At 40.8% G+C, this 26,769-nt stretch overlaps 1 protein-coding gene across 1 annotated transcript in view; it reads right to left on the reverse strand.

Moving 5' to 3' along the window:
• slc6a8 (solute carrier family 6 member 8) overlaps positions 1-26,769 on the reverse strand; it is a 35,959-nt gene that overhangs the window by 6,461 nt on the left and 2,729 nt on the right. Inside the window, exons 2-7 of the mRNA XM_074644950.1 lie at positions 15,849-15,980; positions 12,944-13,205; positions 8,701-8,833; positions 2,927-3,061; positions 2,706-2,809; positions 1,366-1,490 (exon numbers count right to left, since the gene is read on the reverse strand). Coding sequence (XP_074501051.1) covers positions 1,366-1,490; positions 2,706-2,809; positions 2,927-3,061; positions 8,701-8,833; positions 12,944-13,205; positions 15,849-15,980 — 891 coding nt within the window. The remainder of the gene's footprint in view (positions 1-1,365; positions 1,491-2,705; positions 2,810-2,926; positions 3,062-8,700; positions 8,834-12,943; positions 13,206-15,848; positions 15,981-26,769) is intronic.

Genomic DNA, 26,769 nt, shown 5'->3' on the forward strand with positions numbered 1-26,769 from the left:
CATCTCGCACAACGTGGGCGCTGGGCGTGAAAATGACCACCGTGTCGGTCTGAAACTAACAATGACAGTTACGCTGTACGCCGCGTGTAAGATGAGACCCTGAATGTGTCACGTACACCATCAGTCAGAGGTGACTGGTGCTATATTATTCAAAACAGAGCCGTGCGCTTCAGCAGTCTGATTGTCAATAGCTCACTATCATGGTGAGTGAATGAATGAATGAATGAATGAATGAATGAATGAGGTGGAGGATATTAACACAATGAAAAGATGAATGCACACTGCGGCGGTCGGAGCGCTGCAGCGTGACGCCTTCTGTGGAGAGACTAAATATAACTGGAGTTTGTGATGTCACGTCATGTGCTTCAAAGCTATTAATAAACGTACAGTTGGCTGACAATACACACATAGAACTACACACACACACACACACACACACACACACACACAGACTGAAACCTGCACTGAGTCAAACATTCAGGCCTTCATTGTTCAAGTAAACTGACTGCAGGAAGTGAAGCTGTTTCTTCTGAATGGTTAAAGTCTAAAGAAGCAACATCACAGTATTACTAGTAGAAGTCGACTTGAGTAAAAGCACAGAAGTATTACCAGTAAAATGTACTTAAAGTACCCAAAGTAAAAGTTGTCTTTTATGCAGAATGCCCCCCCCTTTCAGAGGGTCGAAGGTTATTTTCTTGTAAAACAAGATCAGAAATGTGAATTCTTCAGGACTTCAGCTGCTCTCCTGAATGTTTTGTTGCAGGAAAAGTTGCAAATCATCACATAATGCCGGCGGGTTCACACAACACGAGAATCAAGCTGATTTTGGGCATGATTCCCCCCTACTGACTAAACATATTAGTCCAGATATTCCTCTGGTGTGAGATATGTTGAGAGTGTTTTTTTACATCCCTGTTCGGCTCAGAAGTCCATCCTGGCCGCTCCGATTTCATATCATAAATATTAAACATGTTCAGTATTTCAGTAATGAGACAGCATTTTATCACTTCCTGTTCCCTCGTCTAGAAGTCAATGGGTTTGTAGTTAGATGGCTGAAATAAGGTCTGTGGTGAACACAATCTGCATTAACTGATAAACTCAGAGTTATTAGTCACTTTATAAGATGATAATATGTCTAAGTATGAACGTCTGTCCTGTCTTCAACACACTGATGCACCTTTTATTGTAATCTGACTGTTTTGGATGTTTGTTTCTTTCCAACCTATTTCAACCTCTGTCTTGATATAAAGAGCCTCTGAGGTTTAAAGGTATGTAGGCCAATAACCAGAATAGCTTTAATAAAGTTGCATAGAAACCTCAGGAGTGTTTGAGAGAGAACAGCTGGTGTTTGTGTGTTTTTTTTACCTGATTCAGCGACCTGCGAGATGTCGACTCCCTGCTCAGCAGCCATGAAGCCCAGAATAGAAAACACCACGAAACCAGCAAAGAAACTGGTTCCGCTGTTTATTAGAGCCAAGACGAAGGCGTCTCTGCAGGAGAGGAGACAGATGAGGAGGAGAATGAGTCCACTTTTATAAAAACAAGATACGTCGCTGCTCCACACCCTGCAGAGCAGCTCATACAGTACGTTCTGTTTTTGTCCCGAACTAAAGAACTTCTGGGATTTTGTTTTTGGAGCCGAGTCAAAAATTCTAGGAATGGATTTGCAACCTTATTACACAGACCTGGTTACTCTGACTGGCAGACAGGCTGACATAGTGGCATATACATCTCTATTAGCTCGTCTATTAGCTCGTCTATTACTAGAATACAAGTCCTCCACTACTCCCCCATCACCCAGGACCCAGTATAAACTATAAAATTCACTCTCAGGGGCTCTGTAGACAGCCTCTAGAAGAAATGGTAATGCTTGATAGTTTATTTTAACAGCCTTCAAACACTCCCCCTGAATAGGAGAGGAGCATGCATGCCATCATAAAATAGTGAAAAATGTCGATCAGTGTTTCCCAAAGCCCGAGATGATGTCCTAAAAAATGTTTTGTTTTGTCCACAACTCAAAGATATTCAGTTTACTGTAATAGAGGAGTGAAGAAACCAGAAAATATTCACATTTAAGAAGCTGGAATCAGAGAATTTTGACCTTTTTTCTTTAAAAAATTACTCAACCCGATTAATCGATTATCAGAATAGTTGGTGATTAATTTAACAGCCGGAGAGAGCAGGGAGACACCGGCACCCGGTCGGTAACGAGACGATAACGTGTCTCTCTGTAGAGCCCCGTCACTTCACAAGACACGGGAAACCTCTGTTGGTCTGGAGGAGCTGCAGCAGTTATTTCTGCACAAACGTCCACTGTACATTTACTAGATATTCTCAGAGCTAAACTAACTCTTCTGCAGTGTGGAGTGAGCGCGCGTTCACGTCTAGAAGTGGAGCGAGCTGAGCGAGAACGCGCGCGCTGTCTGAGTGAAGGCAGGCAGGCAGAGGAGGAGAGGCAGCGGCCACACGCGAGCGCGCATGTGTCCCGACCCGGTACATTTATATGCTTAAAAAGTAACTATTAAAGGATTCGATTGAAGGGTCACGTTAGTTGTGATGGTTCGGTAACACATTATGTCAATGAGGGTTCTCACAAGTGTAGAGAGAGTGTAGTGTGTGTGTGTGTGTGTGTGTGTGTGTGTGTGTGTGTGTGTGTGTGTGTGTGTGTGTGTGTGTTTGTGTGTGTGTGGGTGTGTGTGTCGTACTTGTAGCAGTCGTTGTTGAAGCGGTTGTAGCTGCCCAGAGCCGTCAGCGCTCCCAGCCCGATGGCATACGAGAAGAAGATCTGCGTGCCGGCGTCGATCCACACCTGAACAGAGGGCAGAGGTCAAAGGTCACAGGTGTGTGTGTGATGCGTTCACTGCTCAGCTCAGCATCTGGACATTTCACGGCTTAACTTTTCATGTTTAAAACTTCATGAACTGACCTGAGCCTCCCCCAGTTTGGACCAATCAGGTTTGATGTAGTACATGATGCCGTCGTAGGCTCCAGGAAGTGTGACTCCTCTGACCAGCAGGATGATGAGGACCACGTAGGGGAATGTCGCCGTGAAGTACACAATCTGAAACACACGTTACCATAAAAAACATGAGATGCTGATGTTGCCTATTTAATCAGAATTAAATTGATTACGTTATCTTATCCCTCTGACCCGTGACCAGCGGGTAAAACATGAACCATACATTACAATATACAATAAAGCTTTATTGTCCATCAGGGTGAACAACAACAATAAAAAACAGACATTAAAAACAGACAGCAGTTAGTAAAAAACAGACACATAGACAGGTCATGTTACACATTAATCTGCTCAGTCACTTTGTTGAGTTCCTCTACTGCAGTAAAAGTACTGATATATACTGATAGTACGACATATTCACATCCTCTACAGCAGTAAAAGTACTGATATATGCTGATAGTACGACATATTCATATCTTCTACTGCAGTAAAGGTACTGATATATACTGATAGTACGACATATTCACATCCTCTACTGCAGTAAAGGTACTGATATATACTGATAGTACGACATATTCACATCCTCTACTGCAGTAAAGGTACTGATATATACTGATAGTACGACATATTCATATCTTCTACTGCAGTAAAGGTACTGATACTACACTGTAAAAAATACTCTGTAAAAAGTTTAAAGCCCTCCTCCGGTGTATTTCGGCATTTCTATACAATACAATAAATCTTTATGGCCCACAATCCTAGAGACTTTATTCTTATATCTATAGTTCAGGTGACCGTACCAGGCAGGAAGGTGAAAGGTTAAAACACTCAACAATAGTTTAGTGCTCTAATTCTAAAATCTGCTGACTGACACCGAGGCCACTAAGTTTCCTTAGAAGATAAAGTCGCTGTGAGCATCACTGAAAACACCATCTGTATTTTCAGAGAAGCTCACCTGGGAGTCCAGAACTGTACCGAGGTATTTAAAGTTTTCTACAGTTTCAACATGTTAGCCGTGTGAAGTGAAAGTGGTGTAACGATGTTACTCTAACGGTGAGAATCAGGTAAAGAAAACAACCTCGAAGAGAAAACAAACATGAACCTGATCTGAGGAAACAAAAAAGAGATGAGACCTGCTGAGCGTCGGGTCCCAGGTGGAGTCAAGTTTCAGTCAAATCACAGCGGAGGACATTTTTCTACAAGAATCCAACACACGCTCAGGTTAACACACACACACACACCTCACTATGACACACTGAGGTCTTTGAGTTCAATGTGGTAAAAATCACTTCACTGAAGCTCCAAAACTTCCCTTAAATTGTTCAGAATTTACAGAAAAATAATAAAATTCAATTATTAACCAATTTGAGCCCAAAGACTATATTTAGTCGGTATAAAGTCTTGAAATTTGTTACGGCCATACTTTGGGCAAGTATCTAAAAGTACAACTTTGACATTTTTAGATAGATGACACTAGAAAGCCTAAGGAATCCATAACACGATAACGCATTAACGCAACCTGTGAATTTTATGTCATACTAGCTTGTCATCAAGGAGGTTAAATAACGCACCAAACTTGCACTAAATTTTGGTGAGGAAAAACTATGCCTTGACCTCTGACCTCAAGATATGTGAATGTAAATGTGTTCTATGGGTACCCACGAGTCTCCCCTTTACAGACATGATCACTTTATGATAATCACATGCAGTTTGGGGCAAGTTGTAGTCAAGTCAGCACACTGACACACTGACAGCTGTTGTTGCCTGTTGGGCTGCAGTTTACCATGTTATGATTTGAGCATATTTTTTTATGCTAAATTCCATGTTGATAAGAGTATTAAATACTTGACAAATCCCGCTTTCAGGTACATTTCGAATAGATAAAAAATGTGTGATTAATTTGTGATTAAATATATTAATTGATTGACAGCCGTAGTTTCAATCTTGAATTTCCCATGTAATGCGCTCTGTAACTGTAGTAGTACTACTAGTAGTATTTTATTTCTGGTTTTACTAATAGTGTTTAAATGCAACTTTAATCAGTTACATGAATAGTAAACATATGAGATAAGTCATTATAAATCATAACTTTATCGTGTGTAAATAAAGCAGTGTGGAGTTAGGAGGTGTTCAGCTGACAGTGATGTGGGTTCGAGCAGCTCTATGAATGGACTCTCTCTCTCTCTCTGTGTGTCTCAGCCTCTCTCGCTCTGCTCTGATGTGATGCTCAGCTTTCAGCCTCCTGCTGACGACCAACAACAGAAACTGTTTCTGTTGGTACTGAGAGCCGTGAGAACGCCGTTTGGTTTCTACTGAGACCAGAAACACACACACACTCTGTATGTCTTAGTGAAACCGGAGTCAAATTGATTCTTTAAATCAGTATCCTATAAAAAAAAATATATATATATATATAGTACTTTCTACTTAAGATAGTGGAAAGTACACAGTTGATCCTGATTTCAAGTTATTTATTTATTGTCGTGTGCACAATAATTACAGAGAAGCAGTCGTTGATAATGAAGATCTTAGATCCCAGGCTCCCTCCAACATCGCTCATTAAATGAACCCCGTCTCCAACAAAATGACGTTTAAGCAGCTGAGCATACACTGTACGATTTTAGAAATGTTGATGTGTACTTCCTACTCCTACTGTACGAGTGGATCGTTTGCGATGTAAAGCCAAAACTCTGAGGGGCGTTCTAGCTGTTGACAGTTATCAATAAAGGTTTGTTTGAAAGCTCTGAGGCAGGTAAAGTGTGTTTCCTAGCGGAGGTCTGTACGGGTCACAATGCTAACATGGCATCTGTGACTTCTTGTCTGCTGAAACGTCTTAAAAAGAGGCAGCGGCATATATGGACTCACAGGTGGCGAGGAAGACGTAGACAGTATGGTTTGTCCAGAGAGAATTGGAGGTAAGCTAACTACGTTTTATTAACTATATCTATTGTACATTGTTAGCTGCGCTCTGATTACTGTAAAAAGAGGAGAAAAAAGGCGCCGACGTTGGGAAATCGGCTCGGGGCTGTAGGCGGCTAACCAAAGTTTCTGACGACATCCAAATGTGGTTTTGATGAAAATTGCAAAAAACTTTTAAATACATATATTTACTTTTGTTTAAAACAACAAATATTTGTGTGTGCATCAGAAATATATTAATGTACCTTATTTTTTGTGGATTTTTTTTACATTTATATACAACGCTAACTATTTTTGTGTGCATATTTTTATGGAGAGTTCTTTATATATAAATCACAAAATACATTTATGAATCCCTCTGTGTGCATTCATTAATATTAAGACTGAGGATTAGTGACTAAAGCACATTTTGTTATGCTAAATGCAGTACCTGTGAGGGTTTCTGGACAATATTTGTCATTGTTTTGTGTTGTTAATTGAGTTCCAATAATAAATATATACATACATTTGTATAAAGCAGCTTATTTGCCCACTCCCATGTTGATAAGAGTATTAAATACTTGACAAATCTCCCTTTAAGGGAGTGTTAAGGGGTGTATTTTATTGGATTTATAAATAAACTAGAAGGTCAAAGTGCTCGTTCATCGTATCATCCAAAAAAAATAAAAAAATAAATCTCATTTACTGTGTCTCTAGTGACATCCGAGTACACACACAGTACACAATAAGTACAGGAGTACAGTACAGGAGTACATATACAGTACAGTACATGTGTATTCTCTCTGTATGACTCTCAGTCACGTCCCACTGCAGTCAAGCTGCCCTCCCACAGGCAAACCAATCACAATCTGCCACCTCACAGCTCCCCCCCAACACACTGTCCCCCCTCTACCCCATCCCGTCGTAGTCATGGCAACGCTTAGGCCCGCCATGTGACAGCAGTGTGTACGAGTCTCATCATCACGAGCCAATGAAACACACAGTGAGTCACAGCTATACAGCCTCTTCTATACACCCCGTCTGAAGGCTTTAAAGGAACAGTCCCACATTCATTTAGATAGAGGATGCTGCTAGTTTAGCTCCATCAATGGAGATGAAAGCACACCCCTCAGAATAATCCAGATTTACACCAGATATGTGATAAAAACAGAAACCGGCACAAACCAACGGCCGAGGTATCGTTTGGTTTACGTCTGCTCTCTTATTGACGTGATGCAGCTGTGTGGAAGCTGATCAATCAGCTGTCAGGTGACCTCTGACCTTCAGGGGTGTTATGTAATTAACTGTAATGACCCCCCAGCTGTTAGCTCGCTTCACTAGCTGACAGTCAGTAGCTGGCAGCAGGATGTCTAATAATAGTCATATAAAACTGTTTTGAATGGAACCTTTCATGCCAACGTGACCCAAAGTGCTTCACAGAAACAGGATTAAAAACAATGTGAAGCAGAAAACAAAATAAACAATAACGTATTTGTTATTTAATTTAAGATTAAGATTTGTTTTTATTTAATTGTATTTATTAAAACTTCCTAAATTAAAACACATTTTAAAAAAAAATGAATAAATAAATAAATGACTCGTTAAATAAATAAATATGTCATTAAACGTAGAAAAATAATATTAAAAATAAATGTAGCTATTAATTAATTAATAAACTGTGACATGAATTGATGATGACACACGTTGAATGGCAGGCCCCTCATTTGCATGATGAGGCAGAAATGCATAAAGAACATTTCTTTATGCATAACGAAAAGAACACAGAAATAAATAAGTTTGAGGAAATTGATAAGGGGTGAAATGCAAAGGGAAAATCGTGCATAAATAAATAAATATTTTTAAAAAATGCATAAATACATAAATAAATACACACATTCAAAAAAATATATAACAAATAAAAAAAAAAAGCAAAAATAAATAAATAAAAAATAAATGCTTGGATAAATAAATAAAAAATAAATGCAAAAATAAATACATAACAAAAATATATAAAAATAATAAATAGATAAAATGGAAAAATTGAACAGAAGAGTAACAGCAACATTAAAACAGAAATATCAATTTATGTCAAATTCTATCAATTAATTAATAGCTACATGTATTTATTTATTCATTCATTTATGAAGAAATTTATTTATTTATTCATTCATTCATTCATTCATTCATTCATTCATTCATTCATTCATTTATTTATTTATTTATTTATTTATTTATTCATTCATTTATGAAGACATTTATTTATTTACCAAGACATTTATCTATTTATTCATTTATTTTGGCAGGTTCCGTCCTTTATAAATGGCCCCACAAGGTCATAATTTAGTTTTGGGTTCAGGCTTAACACCACTTCTTGAGGTGGTCTGCCCAAATCAAAACAAAACGACTATGTTTGAAAAGGCAAACATAAACCTAATCTTTCCTCTAGTATTTTATGAGACCTGATTCGACATTGTGGGGACTCATCTCCTATTAGGTCCCATAAGGTGATTCCCCCATTTCAGAGGCAAAATGAAAAGTTTCATTTTTGATTGTTAGACCATTGTGATGAATTTGGGCATAAAACTTTCCAGGATTTATTTCGAAACATCATATCTTAAAGGCTTTAATTGTATATTCGACCATGCATTATGCTTGGATTATTAATTAATGGGCACAACACCAGACCTATCTGAATCACTGGAACCAGGCTAGGAGTGAGCTAAAAGGTTTTCATGTTGTACAGAAATGAGTGGAAACTAAAAAGCTTCCTGGAACAGCATCAAAAGAAGAAAATACTGTATTACATCCATTCAACATGGTCAGCACAAGATGAAGAGTGTTACCTTCCCAGTGGATTTGACTCCCTTCCAGACGCAGAAGTAAACCATCACCCAGACGGCCATCAGACACAACATGAGCTCCCAGTTAAACTCTCCGGTGTCACCCAGACCGGAAGAGATGTTCAGCACCTTGTTCCTGCACAGAGAGAGAGAGAGAGAGAGAGGACGACGTTAACATCAAACCAGCATCAGCGTCAGAGAGCAGATCTGAGGTTTCATCAGAGGACTGTTGTCACGATACCGAAATTCTGACTTCGATACGATACCCTGCCTAAATATCTCGATACCGATACTGAAACGATACCACGACAAAATCTAAAACATCAGGAAAAGTAATGGAATTAAAGATGACAGAACATGTAACTTTAAATTATTTTGTATTAATTAAAAATGTTTAGATTGTTTAAAAAAATGAAATGGTACGCAGTAATCTCCCTATACTTAAGTTTATGGGATTTCTTCTTGGTTCATTTTATATTTGCATTTATTTTTGATAATGCAAACATATTTACATTTTATCCGTATCCTTATTTCCATTTTTCTTATAAGTTATCTATGTTTAAATATATTTTTATCCTAAAATGGAACAACTAATCAATAAAGTATTTCTGATTCTTATGTCACTTATCAAACAGTGTTTAAATACACAATACTAGTTAGTAGATACATTCACTATTGGTTTGAGTCTGAACATGAAGAAACATATAGAGCATCACCAGATTTATTCTTTAAAATCAGGACCTACGAGTGAAGACTAAACGTTTTTTGCATTTCTACCACATCTGTGAATATGAAGCAACTACAGAGCAGGAGGTCTGAGGAGTAATTTCTGCACAGGAAAGTGACGTGTTCCTCTTGGCAACAGAGAAGTTTCTTGCAGTCCACAAACATATGGACTCTGTTGATGTTTTGGTTTTGGTTTCTGTGAGGAACTCAGCAAGTTGACAAACACGCCACCATGTTTCAGACGGGATCAAGAGATTTACACCAGGAAGAAGGTTAATCTGCTGCGGCAATAAAACATAATCTGCAAAAATGATAACAACTCAAGTGTAACACAGACAGACATCACATGTTCAGTCTGCAGTTTGAAAGGAAGAAAATAGAAGCTGTGATGATGCTGCAGCTACTGTTCGTCATTTTCCATTTTTCAAATGGAGGATAAAACCGTTTTAGAACTATTTATGGGAACAATGCCAGAGCTTTTTCCATCAGCTGATTTATTACTGAGAGCCTGTGCTGCCAGTTTGTTTTTTCTTCTTTCCACACAGCGTTAGTTATCAACCATCAGTTGATGCTTCACAACATTCAACATCTGGGAGGACCAGTGTGCTGTTCCATTTGACTTTAATCAGAGTGGAAGCTAGTTAGCCTAGCCTGCTAATGTTAGCAGGGATTTCCACTCAACGTTACTTTCCGTTCATGTTATTTCAGACCCGGCTGAGTCATCGGCAGCTCTCCCACACGTGAGATTTACTAAGAACATGTTAAATAAATATCTCATCAAGAGACAAAACAGGTCTGTTACAGCTTCATTGCTGCTGTTACATTAATCGTTATTGCTTGAAAATTTAAAATCAACCTCTATGAATTTTAACCATTAGAGTATGTAATAGGGGAGAGTGGGGTAAGATGAGCCAGTGGGTAAGTTGACCCACCCCCTGTATCTTGGCAACTGTGATTATGTTTTGTCATGTGACCATAAATTCAGGAAGTACCCATCATTTCTATCTTGCTGTGATGAAGTGAAGCACATGGGAGAAGTAGTAAGTACTTTTTTACACCAAAAACAGTTTTTTCCCAGTCAAAGTAAATTTTCTGCATGTCAGGAATAATGAATGTTAGGTCAAAGCAAATTTATCCAGGTCTAAAAAAATATATTATACATGTTGGTGATTTACTAAGATATAACACCATGTTAATCCCTTCGCTAAAGATTAGCCTGAATTGCTAAACTGGGCCATTTTTTCCAAATTGGTAGCTATGGGGCAAAGTGAGCCAAAGGCTATGGGGTAAGTTGAGCCACTGGCTCACTAATATTCTACTATTATTCCGAGCCACTGGCTCAACTTACCCCACCATAAATTAACCAAATTAATTCTCTGATGTATAAAATGGTATTACTGTTGAGTGTTACACAACTTGGTTTGATTTTTTAATGTGTTAACCTTTATAGAAGAGGGAGATAAAGGAAGTAAAAACAGTTGGTTATAGTGGAACAGCAGAGGCAAAGAGGGTCCTCACAGAGGAGGTAGAGAAGGAGCTTGCAGACCATATCAAGAAGCTGGCTGAACAGTTCCATGGCCTTACTCCAAAGAAATGCTGTGAACTGGCATTGGAATTGGCAGAAAGAACAACCTTCCTGTCCCCAACAACTGGAAAGAGCAGGGTTTAGCAGGTAGGCCTAGGTCAAACCAAAGACCAAGACGAAAATCACAGCGTACAGCAGTTCTGAGGAGAGTGTGATGCCATCCCATTTGATGACACTTCTGAGCATGAGAGTTCTAATGATGAGAGAAGTGAATCAGACATCTCAGATCTGTCAGTTGGTGACTTTGTCATAGTAAACTTTGTATCCAAAGGCAGGAGCTACCATTACATTGGCTTGGTTGAGAGCCTGGAGGGGCAACGAAGTGAGTGCAAGATTTCTCAGAAGAATCCGGGGGAACACTTGACGTGAGAAGCCCACCTTTGTATTCAAGGAAAAGGATGAGGCATCTTTTCCACTGAGTGATGTGCTGAAGAAGCTACCTCAACCTCAAAAGGCTGGAGGAACTGCAAGGAGGGAGCAACAGTTCATATTTCACTGCAACCTTGACGATTGGAATATTGTCGAATATTGAATGATATTTTGATTGTTCAATGGTCTTGAAACTCACAGGTGGTTTGTTCTCACAAGTTCATAACTGTGAAACTGTTTGTTAACACACTTATGCTGAGGTTTAAACTTAAAAACTCAGATGTTCAGTTTACCCCACGATGGCTCAACTTACCCACTGACTTGGATCAATTTACCCCTTACCTGGGGCAAGTTAAGCCACAGGAGCACTTTTTTTGGGAAGGTCATTTTTTCCAGACAGCTTTGTGATGGATGCATGCTGATCATTTCATTTGATAGGAGAGATCCTGAATTTAAGGTTCAAGTTTTCATTCTGCTTCTGTCTCATTTTTCCTAACCTCGAGGACAGCATAAGTAAAAATTGGCTCATCTTACCCCACTCTCCCCTACATATAATTAGGTTCTGAACTGGGTTTAACAAACAATGCAATCTAGTTGCCATGGTAATGAATTACGTCTGACTATTAACCACACCCCCATTCTGTTTGAAAAAGAACTCTAACCAAAAAACAGGAAGTAAAACTGTCTGGAGGGGGGGTTTTAAAGGTCCCATATCATGCTCATTTTCAGGTTCATACTTGTATTTTGTGTTTCTACTAGAACATGTTTACATGCTGTAATGTTAAAAAAAACTATATTTTTCTCAAACTGTCTGTCTGAATATACCTGTATTTACCCCTCTGTCTGAAACACTCTGTTTTAGTGCATTTCAACGGAATTGCAACAGAATTGCGTTGCTAGGCAACAGTTTGGGTCCATGTTTACTTCCTATCAGCTGATGTTATTTACATACACTGCAACAGGAAATAAACTGGGACACCTTTAGAATGTTTACATTTAAAACCATGTAATGGTCTTAATATTGTATATTTGTGACATCACAAATGGACAGAAATCCTAATGGCTTGTTTCAAACGCGCAATTTCTGAATACGGGCTGTGTGTATTTCTCCGTATATTGAGCGTTTTGATAGTTTAACAGTATTTATATAGCACTTAAACCTGCTTTATAATGTAAAAGACCTGAAAATCTCACTTTTTACAATATGGGACCATTAAAGCAGAATGTGTCAAATCTGCACCTGAAAAACAGGCAGAAAAGCTTCAGTAAATCTGGCCCTCGTCTTCCTTTCATGGGTTCAGCTTTGGTGACGGCAAATAACCAGACGAACTTATAGCTAATAATACTCAAATATTAAGAAAATTAACCAAACCTGAACCCACAAAGCAATTCCAACCTCATTACCTCATGACCTGAATATCCCAAAATGATCTGGACTCATCAAACCAATGGATTCAGTCCAGCCCAACATCACCTGTCTGACCTGACCAACCACAACCCAACATCCCTCAACACAACCCAATGACCCGCCCCACTGACCAGAACCCCAACCAGAGCAGAACTCACTCCCAGAACTCGATGATGGGCGACCGTGCGTTAGCCAGCTCGGCGCAGGTCATGTTGCCGATGTAGGTGGCGTTGGTGGCGTTGCTGCAGTCCTGGCGACGAAAAATCTCGATGCAGTTGGCCGTGTTCCATTCGTTGTCACAGGTGGACCACGGGAGGGTGGAGTTAAAGGACTTGATCAGGTAGTAGAAGCCCCAGGCCAACACCATGATGTAGTAGGTGTTGCAGAAAAACACAATCACCATGGAGGCATAACCCAGACCTGAGGAAGAGGAGGAGGAAGAGCACAACATGAAGCTAACCAACTAGGCAACACAAGCAATTTTAAAGTAGTTTTTAAGTATTTTATTCTTGTATATTTGAATTCATCACATGTGAAACAGCATTTTCGTGTGCCCATATTACATGTGAACTTTCCACATGTGATATGGTATCATGTCCAAGTGTAATGTTAATTTGTCACATTATCAATATTTACTCCTATAGTTTGTTTTTGTGTAAACTACATTCAGACCGACTAAAGAGAGATCATTACACATAAAACAGAAAACAGGAGCGAGGTCAAGCTGATCCACTTTCTTTGAACTGGGTCAAAGCTGTAAAATGTACATTTATTGGTTTATGAGCAGTGGTAACATTAAATCAGATTCAACTCAGCTCTCTGATCTACTCTGAACACGTGAACACGTACAGTTCCTGTGAGGTGAAACAGACGCGTGTTATCAGCACCCGCTTAATGTTTGATGATAAAGTTTGTCATTGAAAGACCGCATACCGAGTCAGCTGATTCGGAAGAGTTTATGAGTGAAAACAACAAAAAGTCTTCATTCAGATGTACGTCCAACAATACAACCCGCCTGCCCTACATGACAACTATATTACAACTACTAAAGCTCCTCTTTCAGTGGACAAACAACAACATCGTCTTACAGTCTGATTAAATCACTTTAATTTATCACACTGTACATATCTGATCTATAGTGTATGCACCGTATTTATATCATTCCTCCAGCTATTTGTTTTCTATATAATGTCTTATTTATTATTATTTATATTATGAATAGACAGATGTTCATACATACGTTACTCTGCACTTTACAGCTTTTTGCACTTCTGGTTAGATGCTAAACTGCATTTCATTGTTTGAATCCTAGTTTGTCGGACATTTTTCAGACATTTTTCACAGTTTGTGACGACGACCGGACGTAGGAGTTAGGACGTAGATCCTAAATAACTGATATTTCAAAGCCATGGTCGGGGCCATAGATAAGTTAGAATCTATGGCCCCAACCAAGCCTCTGAAATATCAGTAAGTTAGAATCTATAGCCCCGACCACGGCTCTGAAATATCAGTAAGTTAGAATCTATGGCCCCGACCACGGCTCTGAAATATCAGTGAGTTAGAATCTATGGCCCTGACCACGGCTCTGAAATATCAGTGAGTTAGAATCTATGGCCCCGACCACGGCTCTGAAATATCAGTGAGTTAGAATCTATGGCCCTGACCACGGCTCTGAAATATCAGTGAGTTAGAATCTATGGCCCCGACCACGGCTCTGAAATATCAGTCAGTTAGAATCTATGGCCCCGACCACGGCTCTGAAATATCAGTGAGTTAGAATCTATGGCCCCGACCACGGCTCTGAAATATCAGTCAGTTAGAATCTATGGCCCCGACCACGGCTCTGAAATATCAGTAGCCTAACTGTGCTGTGTATTGATAAATCGGTGGCGCTGTCCGTGGTGCTGAAGCAGCAGATAGATTTGTAATTTAGACCTTTTTCTTCACAACTATCTGTGGATATTCCTGCTCTCCAGATAAACCAGAGGATCTTTCCTCTAGCAGCGCCACCCCCAGGACAAACTTTACACATTTAGCTCCACTACACTGATAAATCATGGGGATGTTGACCGTTGGTGTTGTTCCCTCTTAACTTCACTTTGACTGAATGTGGAGGTGGAGCTCCGTCAACACCACATGCAGTTTAAAGGTCAGAGTAAGGTCTGTGTAGTAAACTGAGCTAATGACACGGCCATTAAGAGTCATGTGGTCGCCTGTAAAGATCACACATCTGATAAACTCAGTGTAAAGCTAACAAAGACACAAAGGAATCAGCCGACAGTGTGTGTGTGTGTGTGTGTGTGTGTGTGTGTGTGTGTGTGTGTTGCTGGTAGTTTTCCAGCCGTGTCTGCAGGCACGTACAGCAGCAGGATCACAGATTATCACCTCCAGATAAACCTCCATAGAAAGCTGAATGTGCGTTTGCAGACTGACGTGTCCACCCAAACTCACCCAAACCTGCTTACTGCATGGATTTTATGCCCGTTGCCACGGCAACGTGACCTCAAACGGGGATGTCGAGGGTTTTGGTTCAAAAGAGAGTCAACGTCGTTTTATTATATATATAAAAAAATAAATCTGTCTTAATTAGGGCTGTCAAAGTTAACGCGATAATAACATGCTAATGCAAATTCATTTGAACACCACTAATTTCTTTAATGCATTAATGCAACTTGCGATTTTTAGGTTGCAGCGGGCTCAGTTTTAAAGCTATTAGTGACGACAGGAAGAAAATCTCAATACTGATAGACTGTCACGATACAGCGTCACGCAAATTTCTCGCTCAAGTTGAAATATTTCAACTCCTACGAATACGCTTTTGTGTCGCCCGGCGTGAATTTTGTATTTGACTTTGTATATAATCGCACCACTGGAACAATTTGCTTCGCTCTTGGTCTGAACACACCATAAGAGAGGTCTGCTCGGCTAGAAGTCATCACGTGATATTGTAGATAAAAATGTTATGTTGTAGTGGGTGAAATCAAAGACTCTGCGTGGAAGATTTTTTCTTTGATGTAAGTAAAGCTGTCCCAGACACAAAGTCAGAGTTGTGGCGTACTGCACCTTTAAATAGCGGAGCGATGTTCCAGACGTTGATGCTGCCGGCCTTCATGAACTGACCCAGAGCGATCTCCAGGAAGAAGATCGGTATTCCTCCGACGAACACGATCAGCAGGTAGGGGATGAGGAAGACGCCTGCAGGAGGACACAGGTTAAAGGATCACATTTTATTAAAGTCTCTTTCAACACGTCGTATATAAAGAAATGTCCCAGCAGACTGGAGGTGAAACTATCTGTAACCTGAAGCATTAAACGGCGTTCTGCTCCTTTAACACCGCCTGTCTTTAATTAGTCAGAGCGACTCTGGTTGTAATTTGGGTTTATTTCAGTATGTTGGTCTTCAGATAGTGTGCATAAATTATGGACGCACACTATATATATAGATCTCTATATGTCTGTCTATCTATATATAGATATATATATAGATATATTGCTTTGATGATTCGTACCTTAAATGTTATTTTAACTTATAATAGATGTTATCATTTTGATAATAATTTTGATTTAATATCTCACAATTCCAACTAAAAAGTCATCATTTTGACTCATGTTAACTAGAATTAATTTGTATTTAAACAGTCACAATTTTGACTTGCCATCTCATATGTTTGAGTTACAAACTCATCCATTTTGACTAATAGTCGTAATTTTTACTAAAAAAGATTTTAACTTAAAATATCACAATTATGAGTTAATATCTCTAAAATGGACTCGTCATGAGAAGCTTTAATCTCGTTATTGCTAAAAGTTCATTCATGTTTTCTTTTGCTGGCGGAAATGGGCTTCAACACAGTTATTATATAGATGTACAGTACATATATAACAATGAACTGTGGGATCAAATCTACACATCATCAAATAATAAATGATTAACAGCTTTATATTGATGACACAGTTACTGCTGGTGTTTATGATAAACTGTCTCTCTCTAATGAATGAATTAATGAATGAATGAATACTCATCGCCCTCTCCTTCACTCTGAAGTGGGGCGAGAGACATGAATGAACAATTAGGAATGCTCTCTCTCTCTTTCTTTCTGTTGTTGGTATTTTAATTGGTGTGAATGAGGGTCCACACACAAACACACAACAGGGGGTAACTGGGTCACAGTGCCACCAGGAACTGGTATGAATGGAATCAAACTGAAATGATACTGGGACGGCGGGAGGGAGGGGTGAGGAGGGGAGCCAGGAGTTACATAACAGCAGCTGCCATTACACACTGAGCTATTATACAAGAGAGAGAGAGAGACTCTACGCTACGACCCCCAACATATAACACATGATAACCTTATGAAAGACATAACTGTACCTTTAAAAGAATAGTATAATATATATCTCACACACACAACGAGATCTGAACTCATTGTGAAGCCGTCTCTCCTTAAACAGGAGAACTGGACGTGACGCTATATGAGAGCTATATATATATATATATACACTCACCGGCCACTTTATTAGGCACACCTGTTCAATTGCTTGTTAACACAAATAGCTAATCAGCCAATCACATGGCAGCAACTCAATGCATTTAGGCATCTAGACGTGGTGAAGACGACTTGCTTAAGTTCAAACCGAGCATCAGAATGGGGAAGAAAGGGGATTTAAGTGACTTTGAACATGGCATGGTTGTTGGTGCCAGACGGGCTGGTCTGAATATTTCAAAAACTGCTGATCTACTGGGATTTTCACGCACAACCATCTCTAGGGTTTACAGAGAATGGTCCGAAAAAGAGAAAATATCCAGTGAGCGCCAGTTGTGTGGACGAAAATGCCTTGTTGATGTCAGAGGTCAGAGGAGAATGGGCAGAGTGGTTCGAGATGATAGAAAGGCAACAGTAACTCAAATAACCACTCGTTACAACCAAGGAATGCAGAATATCATCTCTGAACGCACAACACGTCGAACCTTGAAGCAGAAGACCACCCGGTACTAGCAAGGTGTACCTAATAAAGTGGCCGGTGAGTGTGTATATATATATACACAATATATATTTTGTTAGCCTTCTGCTAACTGCAGCCGTGAGCCATTGGCCCGCTGGTCAGACGGCTGGCTAATCTGGTCCCGTTGGTTAATGTTAACTTTCTCGATTAACACTCGTGATTCTGGAGTGAGTGACAGTACATATTGAGAGAAACTAGTATTTTCTTCAGCCATTATTTAAAAACAAGCCAACAAAACTTGCTAGCCAGCGTTAACTAACGTGTTCAGAGAATTATTCCGCCTCCACGCAACGCTCCGCCCCCAAAACACCTCAATCATGTTAACTAACAGAAAAGAGGTCGATAGGTGGAGGATTTACAGTGAGCCATGTGAGCTCTTCTTAATGTAATACCAATAAGGTTCCAGCCAATCAGAATCCAGGATACACACACGGGTTATTTCAGATGCAGCTCATGTTTTGGCTGCTGATGAATGACGGCAACGTCATTGATGATGCGAGCTTGAATAAAGCTACACTGGTTAGCATTAGACTAATACACACACAATGTGTTAGCTTAGCGTAGCTTAGCATGAAAACACACAAGCTACTGGTGAGTCACGACGGTGGGAGGGGGGGGGGGGGCTTGACAGCAGCTCAATAAAAATCCCAAACACACAAACGGGTAGCTAAGTGGTGTAATGCTGTTAGCTGGTCAGTAACTCAGTGTTGATGAGATTACAGAGTAGTATGGCCTCATAACAGTCAGCTGCGTGCACACAAACACGGAAACACACACACACACACACACACTGAAACACAAACCAGCTCCTCCACACACTCCTGTTTTAGTCAAAACCACAAAAACTTTATTCTACGTTCTCTCTCATATATATATTTTATGATTATGAATAATTTCATCGACGCAACAGTGCAGAGATACAAAAAAAAGTGTGCGGTTTGTGTCCTGGGTTTCGCTTATCAGGCTGTCTGCAACCTGAAAGGAAAACCTGCAAACGCAGCTCAGGGTTGATTGTCCTTTGGAAAAAAAAGTATTTTATTTACAGCTAATATTGTTCTAGAAAGATGCTAGAACCGAACCTTGGTAGTAAATAAGACAGTAAAGCACAGAGCTGTTTGTCTGAAATACAACAATTATCTATGAGAAACTATGAGAAAGGTTTACGACCTGCTTTATATATAAAGCGTCTCGAGATAACTTCTGTTATTTGACGCTATATAAAAATAAATTGAATTGAATTTACAGAGCATTTCCACTTTTTGTTCCATTATTATAAAAAACACAATAATTCTAACATAATTTATTTGCTCTATTATTTTTTTTTATTTGTGTTTTATTCTCTGAAACGTCGTAAAGAAAAAGTAGAAAGTCTCCAAAAGAAACACAATTTAGTAAAGTAAACTAAGTAAAGGGCGTTTTTTTCTTTAGAGTTCAGAGAGTTGAGAGACAGGATCAGGACAAAGAGTGAAGTAGAGCATCATTAAACTGAGTAACATGAGATAGAAACAGAAATAGACTAGAATAGATACTGCGGCTGCAGTTAGCCCGCTAAGCTGCAACGCTACAGTTAGCTAGCTAAGCTGGCTAATCCGGGGTAAGTCACTGGGCTAAGTACTGACCGGCTGAGGGACTGACAGACTGATGATGACAGAGCACGAGCTTCATCATCATCATCATCATCATCATCATCATCAACATCATCATTGCCCTGATAATCAGACTGGACTGCCACTTCATTTCTCTTCAGAGTGACATCGCGCTCATGTCAGCTGTTATTTTGACGTATTCGTCCCGCGACGTCAAACAACCTGCAAACTCTACCTGAAGCATTCAGGATGAACTGTAGTAACCTTTCATCTAGCGCCTAATACTGATATCACAGACTTTGCATTAGGCCTACAAGTCAGAGGCTAACTTGAACATATTTCCGGCTACTTGTAATTACGGTTTCAACGATATGACACAAACGCAGCACAGACTGTATGTAAAGATGGACAAAATGACAGCTCCCCAAAAAGTGAAGCCAGTCATGATGACATCACGGTGTTAGCTGGAGGCAAAACAAAGGAATGACTGGAGGCTAACACTAGCAGTGGGCTAAAGTTACACATCTAAAATGTCATCTTGCTGTGTTGTTGGGTGCGAGAATCCAGATATCACAAACATTTGAGATGACAAACTGTGATTCAAGGCTCTAGCGAGCTACAATATCAGCCAAACGTTCAGATAACCTTTAGGTTATGTTGCCAGTCTACAACCAAATACAGAGCTTGGCTGTCACACGACGTCACAACGTTCTCAGTAAAAGCTGAGGAGGTTAAATCGACAGTGATGGAGTTGAGATCAGTTTGTGTCCTGAACTGTAGGTAACATTTCTGGTTCGCCTCCATCTGATCTGCTGCCAGCTGCCTCAGGATCAACGCGGTCCAACAAGCTTTAATTAAGATTCAAATATTTATTACACAACTGTACACGATACAGTGTAGAGTGCAGCGAAACGCACACACATACTGATGTATGTTACAGGGCCCATGTCAGAACTTGTTTTGATGGAAAATAACTGGAATTTGATTGAACTTGATTTTCAGCACGTATGTATCATGTAGCATGTATCAAAGAATAAAGACATTTCCTTCACAAATTAGTGTTTTTGTCATTTAATTTATAAGGGACATGTAATGCTTGATACTTCTGGTGAATATAATTTAATCAATCTTATTTCTATATATGTATTTTGTATATACAGTTCCCTTTGTTAACATCTTATTTTGAAAACCGGAGGTAGTCACACGTGTATACTTCCTCTAACTTCTCCAAGGTCGTCTCTAGCTCTCCCGTCAGCTCCGTTCTCTTTATACATCCATGGTCCGTTTGAATGCATTTATCATAAATGTCAGTATATGGGCGCTCTACAGTTGTAGCGTCGGCGCATTTGACCACGGAGACGAGATCGACGGCCGGCTTGATCGCACGTTACCGCAATACTATAACGTTTCCTGTCCATGACAGAGTTAGCATGCAGCTTTAGCCGTGATGTCTAGCTCTGCCTTTTTCCTGTCAATGTGTGAAACCCAAAGCGTTTCCATACTTTACTGGATGTGTAGTGTTTACCACGCTGGATTTAAAGTGCAGGTCGTATCCACGCCAACCCTCCACCGTTTTCTATTTCCTCGTTTCGGCTCGCTGCGGTTTGTTTTGGTTGACTGATACGGAACGGATATGACGTCACGTTACTCAGACCACAACAACAAAAGCGATAACTTCCTTCTACCTCCACATAGACTCAAATGAAGCAAATATAGATTCTGGCATTAAAAAATCTATTTAAAAATCGTAAATACATAGGTGAATCTTTTTTTTCCCATCCCTCCTCAACAACATGATGGGATATATACTCTACAAGCACGAGGAAATAAAACACTCTAAAGTCTTCCAGCTCTCCGTCTGTCTGTCTGCCAATAGCCTCAGTGACCAAATACTTTCTGCCAAATGCTAACTTAGCTTAGCAGAGTTTAGCTTCCCCTGGCAGACCGCTGCAGATGAACTGGCCCACATACTGTACCTGAATGGACACCGAGTAGCTCACCTGTACTGAACATGACTCTGCACCTCACTGCCGAGGTCAACCAACACCAGCTGAACCACTGCCTACTTTATTATTATTATGATTATTATGGCTGTCAATCGATTAAAGTTGTTAACTGTGATTAATCACACATTTTGTACCTGTTCAAAATTTACCTTAAAGGGAGATTTCTCAAGTTTGTAATACTCTTATCAACATAGGAGTGGGCAAATATGCTGTTTTATGCAAATGTATGTATATATTTATTATTAGAAATCAATTAATAACACAAAACAATGACAAATGTTGCCCAGAAACCCTCACAGGTACTGCATTTAACATAAAAAATATGCTCAAATCATAACAAACTAAAGCCCACCAGGCTACAACAGCTATCAGTATGTCAGTGTGCTGACTTATCAGACATTAAATGATTGTGTAATGCACTTTGGGCTGCATGTTTACATCACATGTGCTACACTAATAAAGTTATTATTATCATTAAAAACTTTGAACCAAATGATATTCAGTCGGCCAACTCATCTGGAACAGATTCATTATTGTGTTAATATAGATTATATGTTTGGAGATTAAACAAGGTTAGGTGCAGAGGAGAACGGGGAGTGACAATAAACTGAGAGATGGAAAATGACTCAACTGACTCATTTCTGACAAATTTAGAACCCAACCCGACCACACAGTAAACTGTCTATAACCTCATTGAACAGATTGATTATTGTGTTTGGTGTGCAGCAGGCTCAGCACAGAGGAGAGTGAGGAGAAATGATAAATAACACCCAGAGTGAAGTGAATAAACCCTCCAACAACCTGACAAGTAATAATAATAATAATAATAATAGTAGTAATAGAAAAAGTTCCATTATGTAAACAAACAAGAGGCAGCATGTCCATTATTAGTGAGCTTTTAAACATGCATTTGCTGTTGTCACTCTCCTCTGTGTGAAGCCATACAGTCACATCTGTACTCAGCAACACAGACAGATTCATATCTTCTTGTCTCATACAGACAGTAAAAAAGTGTATTTCACATCCTGAACCTGAAGTAAACTCTGCCTTCTCTTTTACTCACACATTTTATATTTGATCTCCAGCCTCGTTTGACTCAGAGAGAGAAAATTATCAGATTTTTGTTATTTGCTTTTCTAACTGTAGCTACCGCCTTTTGTTCAAATAAAAGAGCGGCTTTTTAAAAGGACTGCCTCGTTTGTGTGTGTGGGAGCGGTGACATAACAGTGATGACCGCTGCTGCATGAAACTATGATCAGGACGACCTGAGAGACGCAGGTCAATGATTACTGATGTTCACCTTCTCTAAGAGTTTACCGTCTCTGTGATCTGAGAGCACAAACTGTTGAAAGAGAATACTTATTGATAAAATAAGTACATGTTTAACCTCATCTGTACCTTCACTGAGTTCCATCAGATTCTCAAACCACTAACGACTAACTGATGATATCATTTATACATCATTTATTTTCTCACTGAAACCTCTTCCAGGAACCCTGGCGCCTATCAAGGACTCTTGAAAACTCCTCAAGGACCACTGTAATGTTTTTAATGTGTTTAATGTTTAATGTTTTTAATCTTGTGTAACATCCTCAGGAACGACACAAAGCCCTCTCAAGGCCCTCTGGAACCTGGGGGACCACTGTAACTTCTTCCATACTCTGCAGTGACCTCAAGGATCTCTAATACCTCTTCAAGGACCCCTGTAACTCCCTAAATACTGGAACTCCTTCAAGGACCAGTCTAACCTCTTCCACTCTCAAGGATCTCTGGTAACTTCTCTAAAACCCCTGGAAATCCCATAAAACCCCAAGGAACCTTCTGAAGGATGCAAAGGACCTCTTTAAGGACCACTGGAATGTCCTCAATAACCTTCACAACGACCTCTGACACCTCCACGAGGATCACTAGAACCTGCTCAGGCACAATACTAGAGTTGTTCTGATACCGATACCAGTATCGGAAATGCATCCAATACTGCCCAAAATTCAAGATCGGGTATCGATGAGTACACCAGTCTATGCACTGACCATTGTCACCGTCCGGTAGCCGCTTTCAGTCCAAAATGCGCGGGAGCGTAGCTCTGCTGCTGGGCGCTGATGTTGCAATGGAACGAACAACTGACTTTCACTTCTTGGCAATATATGTTCTTTGGTAACGGTAGTCAAAGTAAGGAAAATGTCAGCCATTTGGTAATATTTCACAGTGGAAAACGGCAATATGTACAGCAGTATGTAAGGCTTCCGTTTCGAGGGGTGTTTCAACACCAGCAATCTTATAAACACTTGAAGACGCATCAGGCGAAAGAGCACGACGACTTCACCCAGGCAAAGGGGAAAAAAAGGGACGGACCGCAGCAGCAAACGTTGGAAACCCAATTCCAACGCCGAGATAAATTCCTCAAAGATAACCCAAAAGCGCAGAAGATATTATATTTATCACGCTGGTACCACAAGTTCAGGTATCAGAATCAATATCGGGAAGGAAAAATTATATCAAAACATCTCTACACAATACTTGTTAGGGGTTCAAAACTCTTTAAGGATCACTGGAACCCCCTCAATAACTCCTGAAACCTCCTCAAGGAAGCACTGAACCTCTTCAAAGACCGGTAGAACCCCCTTGATATCTCTTGGAAACGTGTCAAGGCCCCGAGGAACATCCACAAGGACCTCCAACATCTCCTCCAGGACCCCTAGAGTCCTAGAGAGGAAAGGAAACAAGGAGAGGAGGAGCAGTGAGGTCTGCCAACAGGATTAAAAGATTACAGGCCACTCCTGTTAATCTCTCATCCACGTGGCGAGAGGGATGATGATGTCACACTTGGCAGCCTGTCTTCATTCACATACACAAGCTCACAATGTATCCGTCCATTGACCGTTGACCCCGAGCAAAGGTTCATTGCCATGGCGACGTGCAGCAAAGCATGAATGCCTCAACTGACCAGTGAGAGAGTCGGGGCTGATCCGTTCTGATCAGAACCAAACTCTCTCAAGGACTATTTGAGACTCTTCAAGGGTCACTAGAACCTCCTCAACTTCCACAACCCCTGGATCCCCCACTGAAGGACCTTTGGGGTCTCTTTAAAGACCACTGGGACCCAACAAGGACCCTCAGAACTTCCTCAAGGACCACTAGAACCACTTCCACGACCCCTGGAACTCCTCAAGCCCTCCTAGTATAACATCACTATAACTGGTACCTTCTCAAGGACACCTGGAACATCTTCCAAGACTTCTGAAACCTTCTCCGGGACCCGTGGAACCTCTTCAAGGACCACTGGAACACCCTCAATAACCCTTGGAAACTCTTCAAGGGTCACTAGACTCAACTCAAGCTGTTATAAATCAGAGCTCAAGGTTTATTGAACTGGGGGTGAATGAAACATTCACAGATCTCAATACACATTTAGAGATTATTTTACACATTTACAAATCTGACTACACACACACCGATTGATTAACAGTTACACAACTCTCCACACACATTTGCAAATAGTTTTGCTACAATAATGGGCCCCATACGAGACCGGATGCTGCAAATTAGTCTAAAAGACTAATCAAACGCCATAACGTCGACCAGGAAAACAGAACAACAGAATAAATGAACGTGAACTAGTTCATTTGAATCTGTGTGAACTGAATCTGTGAAGTGTGAACGCTGATGAAGAGGACTGGACAAAATGTCCTTACTGACAAGGTCTAAACCCCAAGCTGGTCCTCACAAATATAGAAGCACACGCGGACACGCACACACACACACAGAGTGTATTGTGGCCGCTGATCTCTGAAAGATGAACACTGACTGAGCTGCAGGTCATTTTATAATCGGTGGAGCAGAGAATCACTGCGTGTGTGTGTGTGTGCGTGTGTGTGTGTGTGTGTGTGTGTGTGTGTGTGTGTGTGTGTGTGCGTGCATTGTCCTTGATGGGGTGACTGCAGCAGTAACACACACACACACATGCTGCAGGATGATAAATCTGAGTGACTCTGTGGAGAGGAGGGAGGAAGCGGACGAAATGATGAAGGACATGACGAAGACAGAAAGGACAGGAGTAAGGAGACAGTGACGTCAGAGCTACTGCAGGTTAACAGGTAGATCAGCAGCTATGGACCCTGTATGACCCTCTGCGGACCCTCTAGGGGCTTCAGGTCACAGCTTTAAGGAGCCGAGAGGTCAAAGGTCATCACTGACCTGTGTTCATCAGCAGGTAATAAATACATGTGTGATATTCTGAGTGTTGTAGCTGATAGCAAAAAACATGCTGCTGGTGTGTTCAAGGACACTCAGAGGTTTCAGTCTTTACTGAAGAGGAGCACAGACTGAAGGACACTAGCAGGAGTCACTGAAGAGGAGGACAGACTGATCAACACTAGCAGGAGTCACTGAGGAGGAGGACAGACTGAAGGACACTAGCAGGAGTCACTGAAGAGGAGGACAGACTGATCAACACTAGCAGGAGTCACTGAAGAGGAGGACAGACTGAAGGACACTAGCAGGAGTCACTGAAGAGGAGGACAGACTGAAGGACACTAGCAGGAGTCACTGAAGAGGAGGACAGACTGAAGGACACTAGCAGGAGTCACTGAAGAGGAGGACAGACTGATCAACACTAGCAGGAGTCACTGAAGAGGAGGACAGACTGATCAACACTAGCAGGAGTCACTGAAGAGGAGGACAGACTGAAGGACACTAGCAGGAGTCACTGAAGAGGAGGACAGACTGAAGGACACTAGCAGGAGTCACTGAAGAGGAGGACAGACTGAAGAGGAGGACAGACTGAAGGACACTAGCAGGAGTTACTGAAGAGGACAGACTGAAGAGGAGGACAGACTGAAGAGGAGGACAGACTGAAGGACACTGGCAGGAGTCACTGAAGAGGACAACAAGCTAAAGAGGAGGACGGACAGACTGAAGGGGAGGACAGACTGTCCTTTAAAGAGACAGTTTGATGAATCAGGTGAGAAGGAGAAAACCTTTAGAGACTAATGAGACAACTGAACCTTTACAGTGATTTAACACCAGTCTGACCTTCTGCTCTCCCCCCTCCTCCTCTTCTCTCTCTCTTCTCTCTCCTCCTCCTCCTCTCTCTTCTCTCTCTCTCTCTCTCCCCCCTCCTCCTCTTCCTCTCTCTTCTCTCTCTCCTCCTCCTCCTTTCTCTGTGTGTGTGAACGTTTAGACCTTTTCAGGTGAGATGAATCAAATCTCTTTTCTTTCTCTCAGCTATTTGTCTCCGCTGGTGAACTTTAGTTTGGAAAGAGACAAGAGGAGGGGGAGAGACAAGAGGAGGGGGAGAGACGAGAGGAGGGGGAGAGACAAGAGGAGGGGGAGAGACAAGAGGAGGGGGAGAGACGAGAGGAGGGGGAGAGACGAGAGGAGGGGGAGAGA

This window comes from Sebastes fasciatus, chromosome 8 (genome assembly GCF_043250625.1).
Source record: "Sebastes fasciatus isolate fSebFas1 chromosome 8, fSebFas1.pri, whole genome shotgun sequence".
NCBI classification, from domain to species: Eukaryota; Metazoa; Chordata; class Actinopteri; order Perciformes; family Sebastidae; genus Sebastes; species Sebastes fasciatus.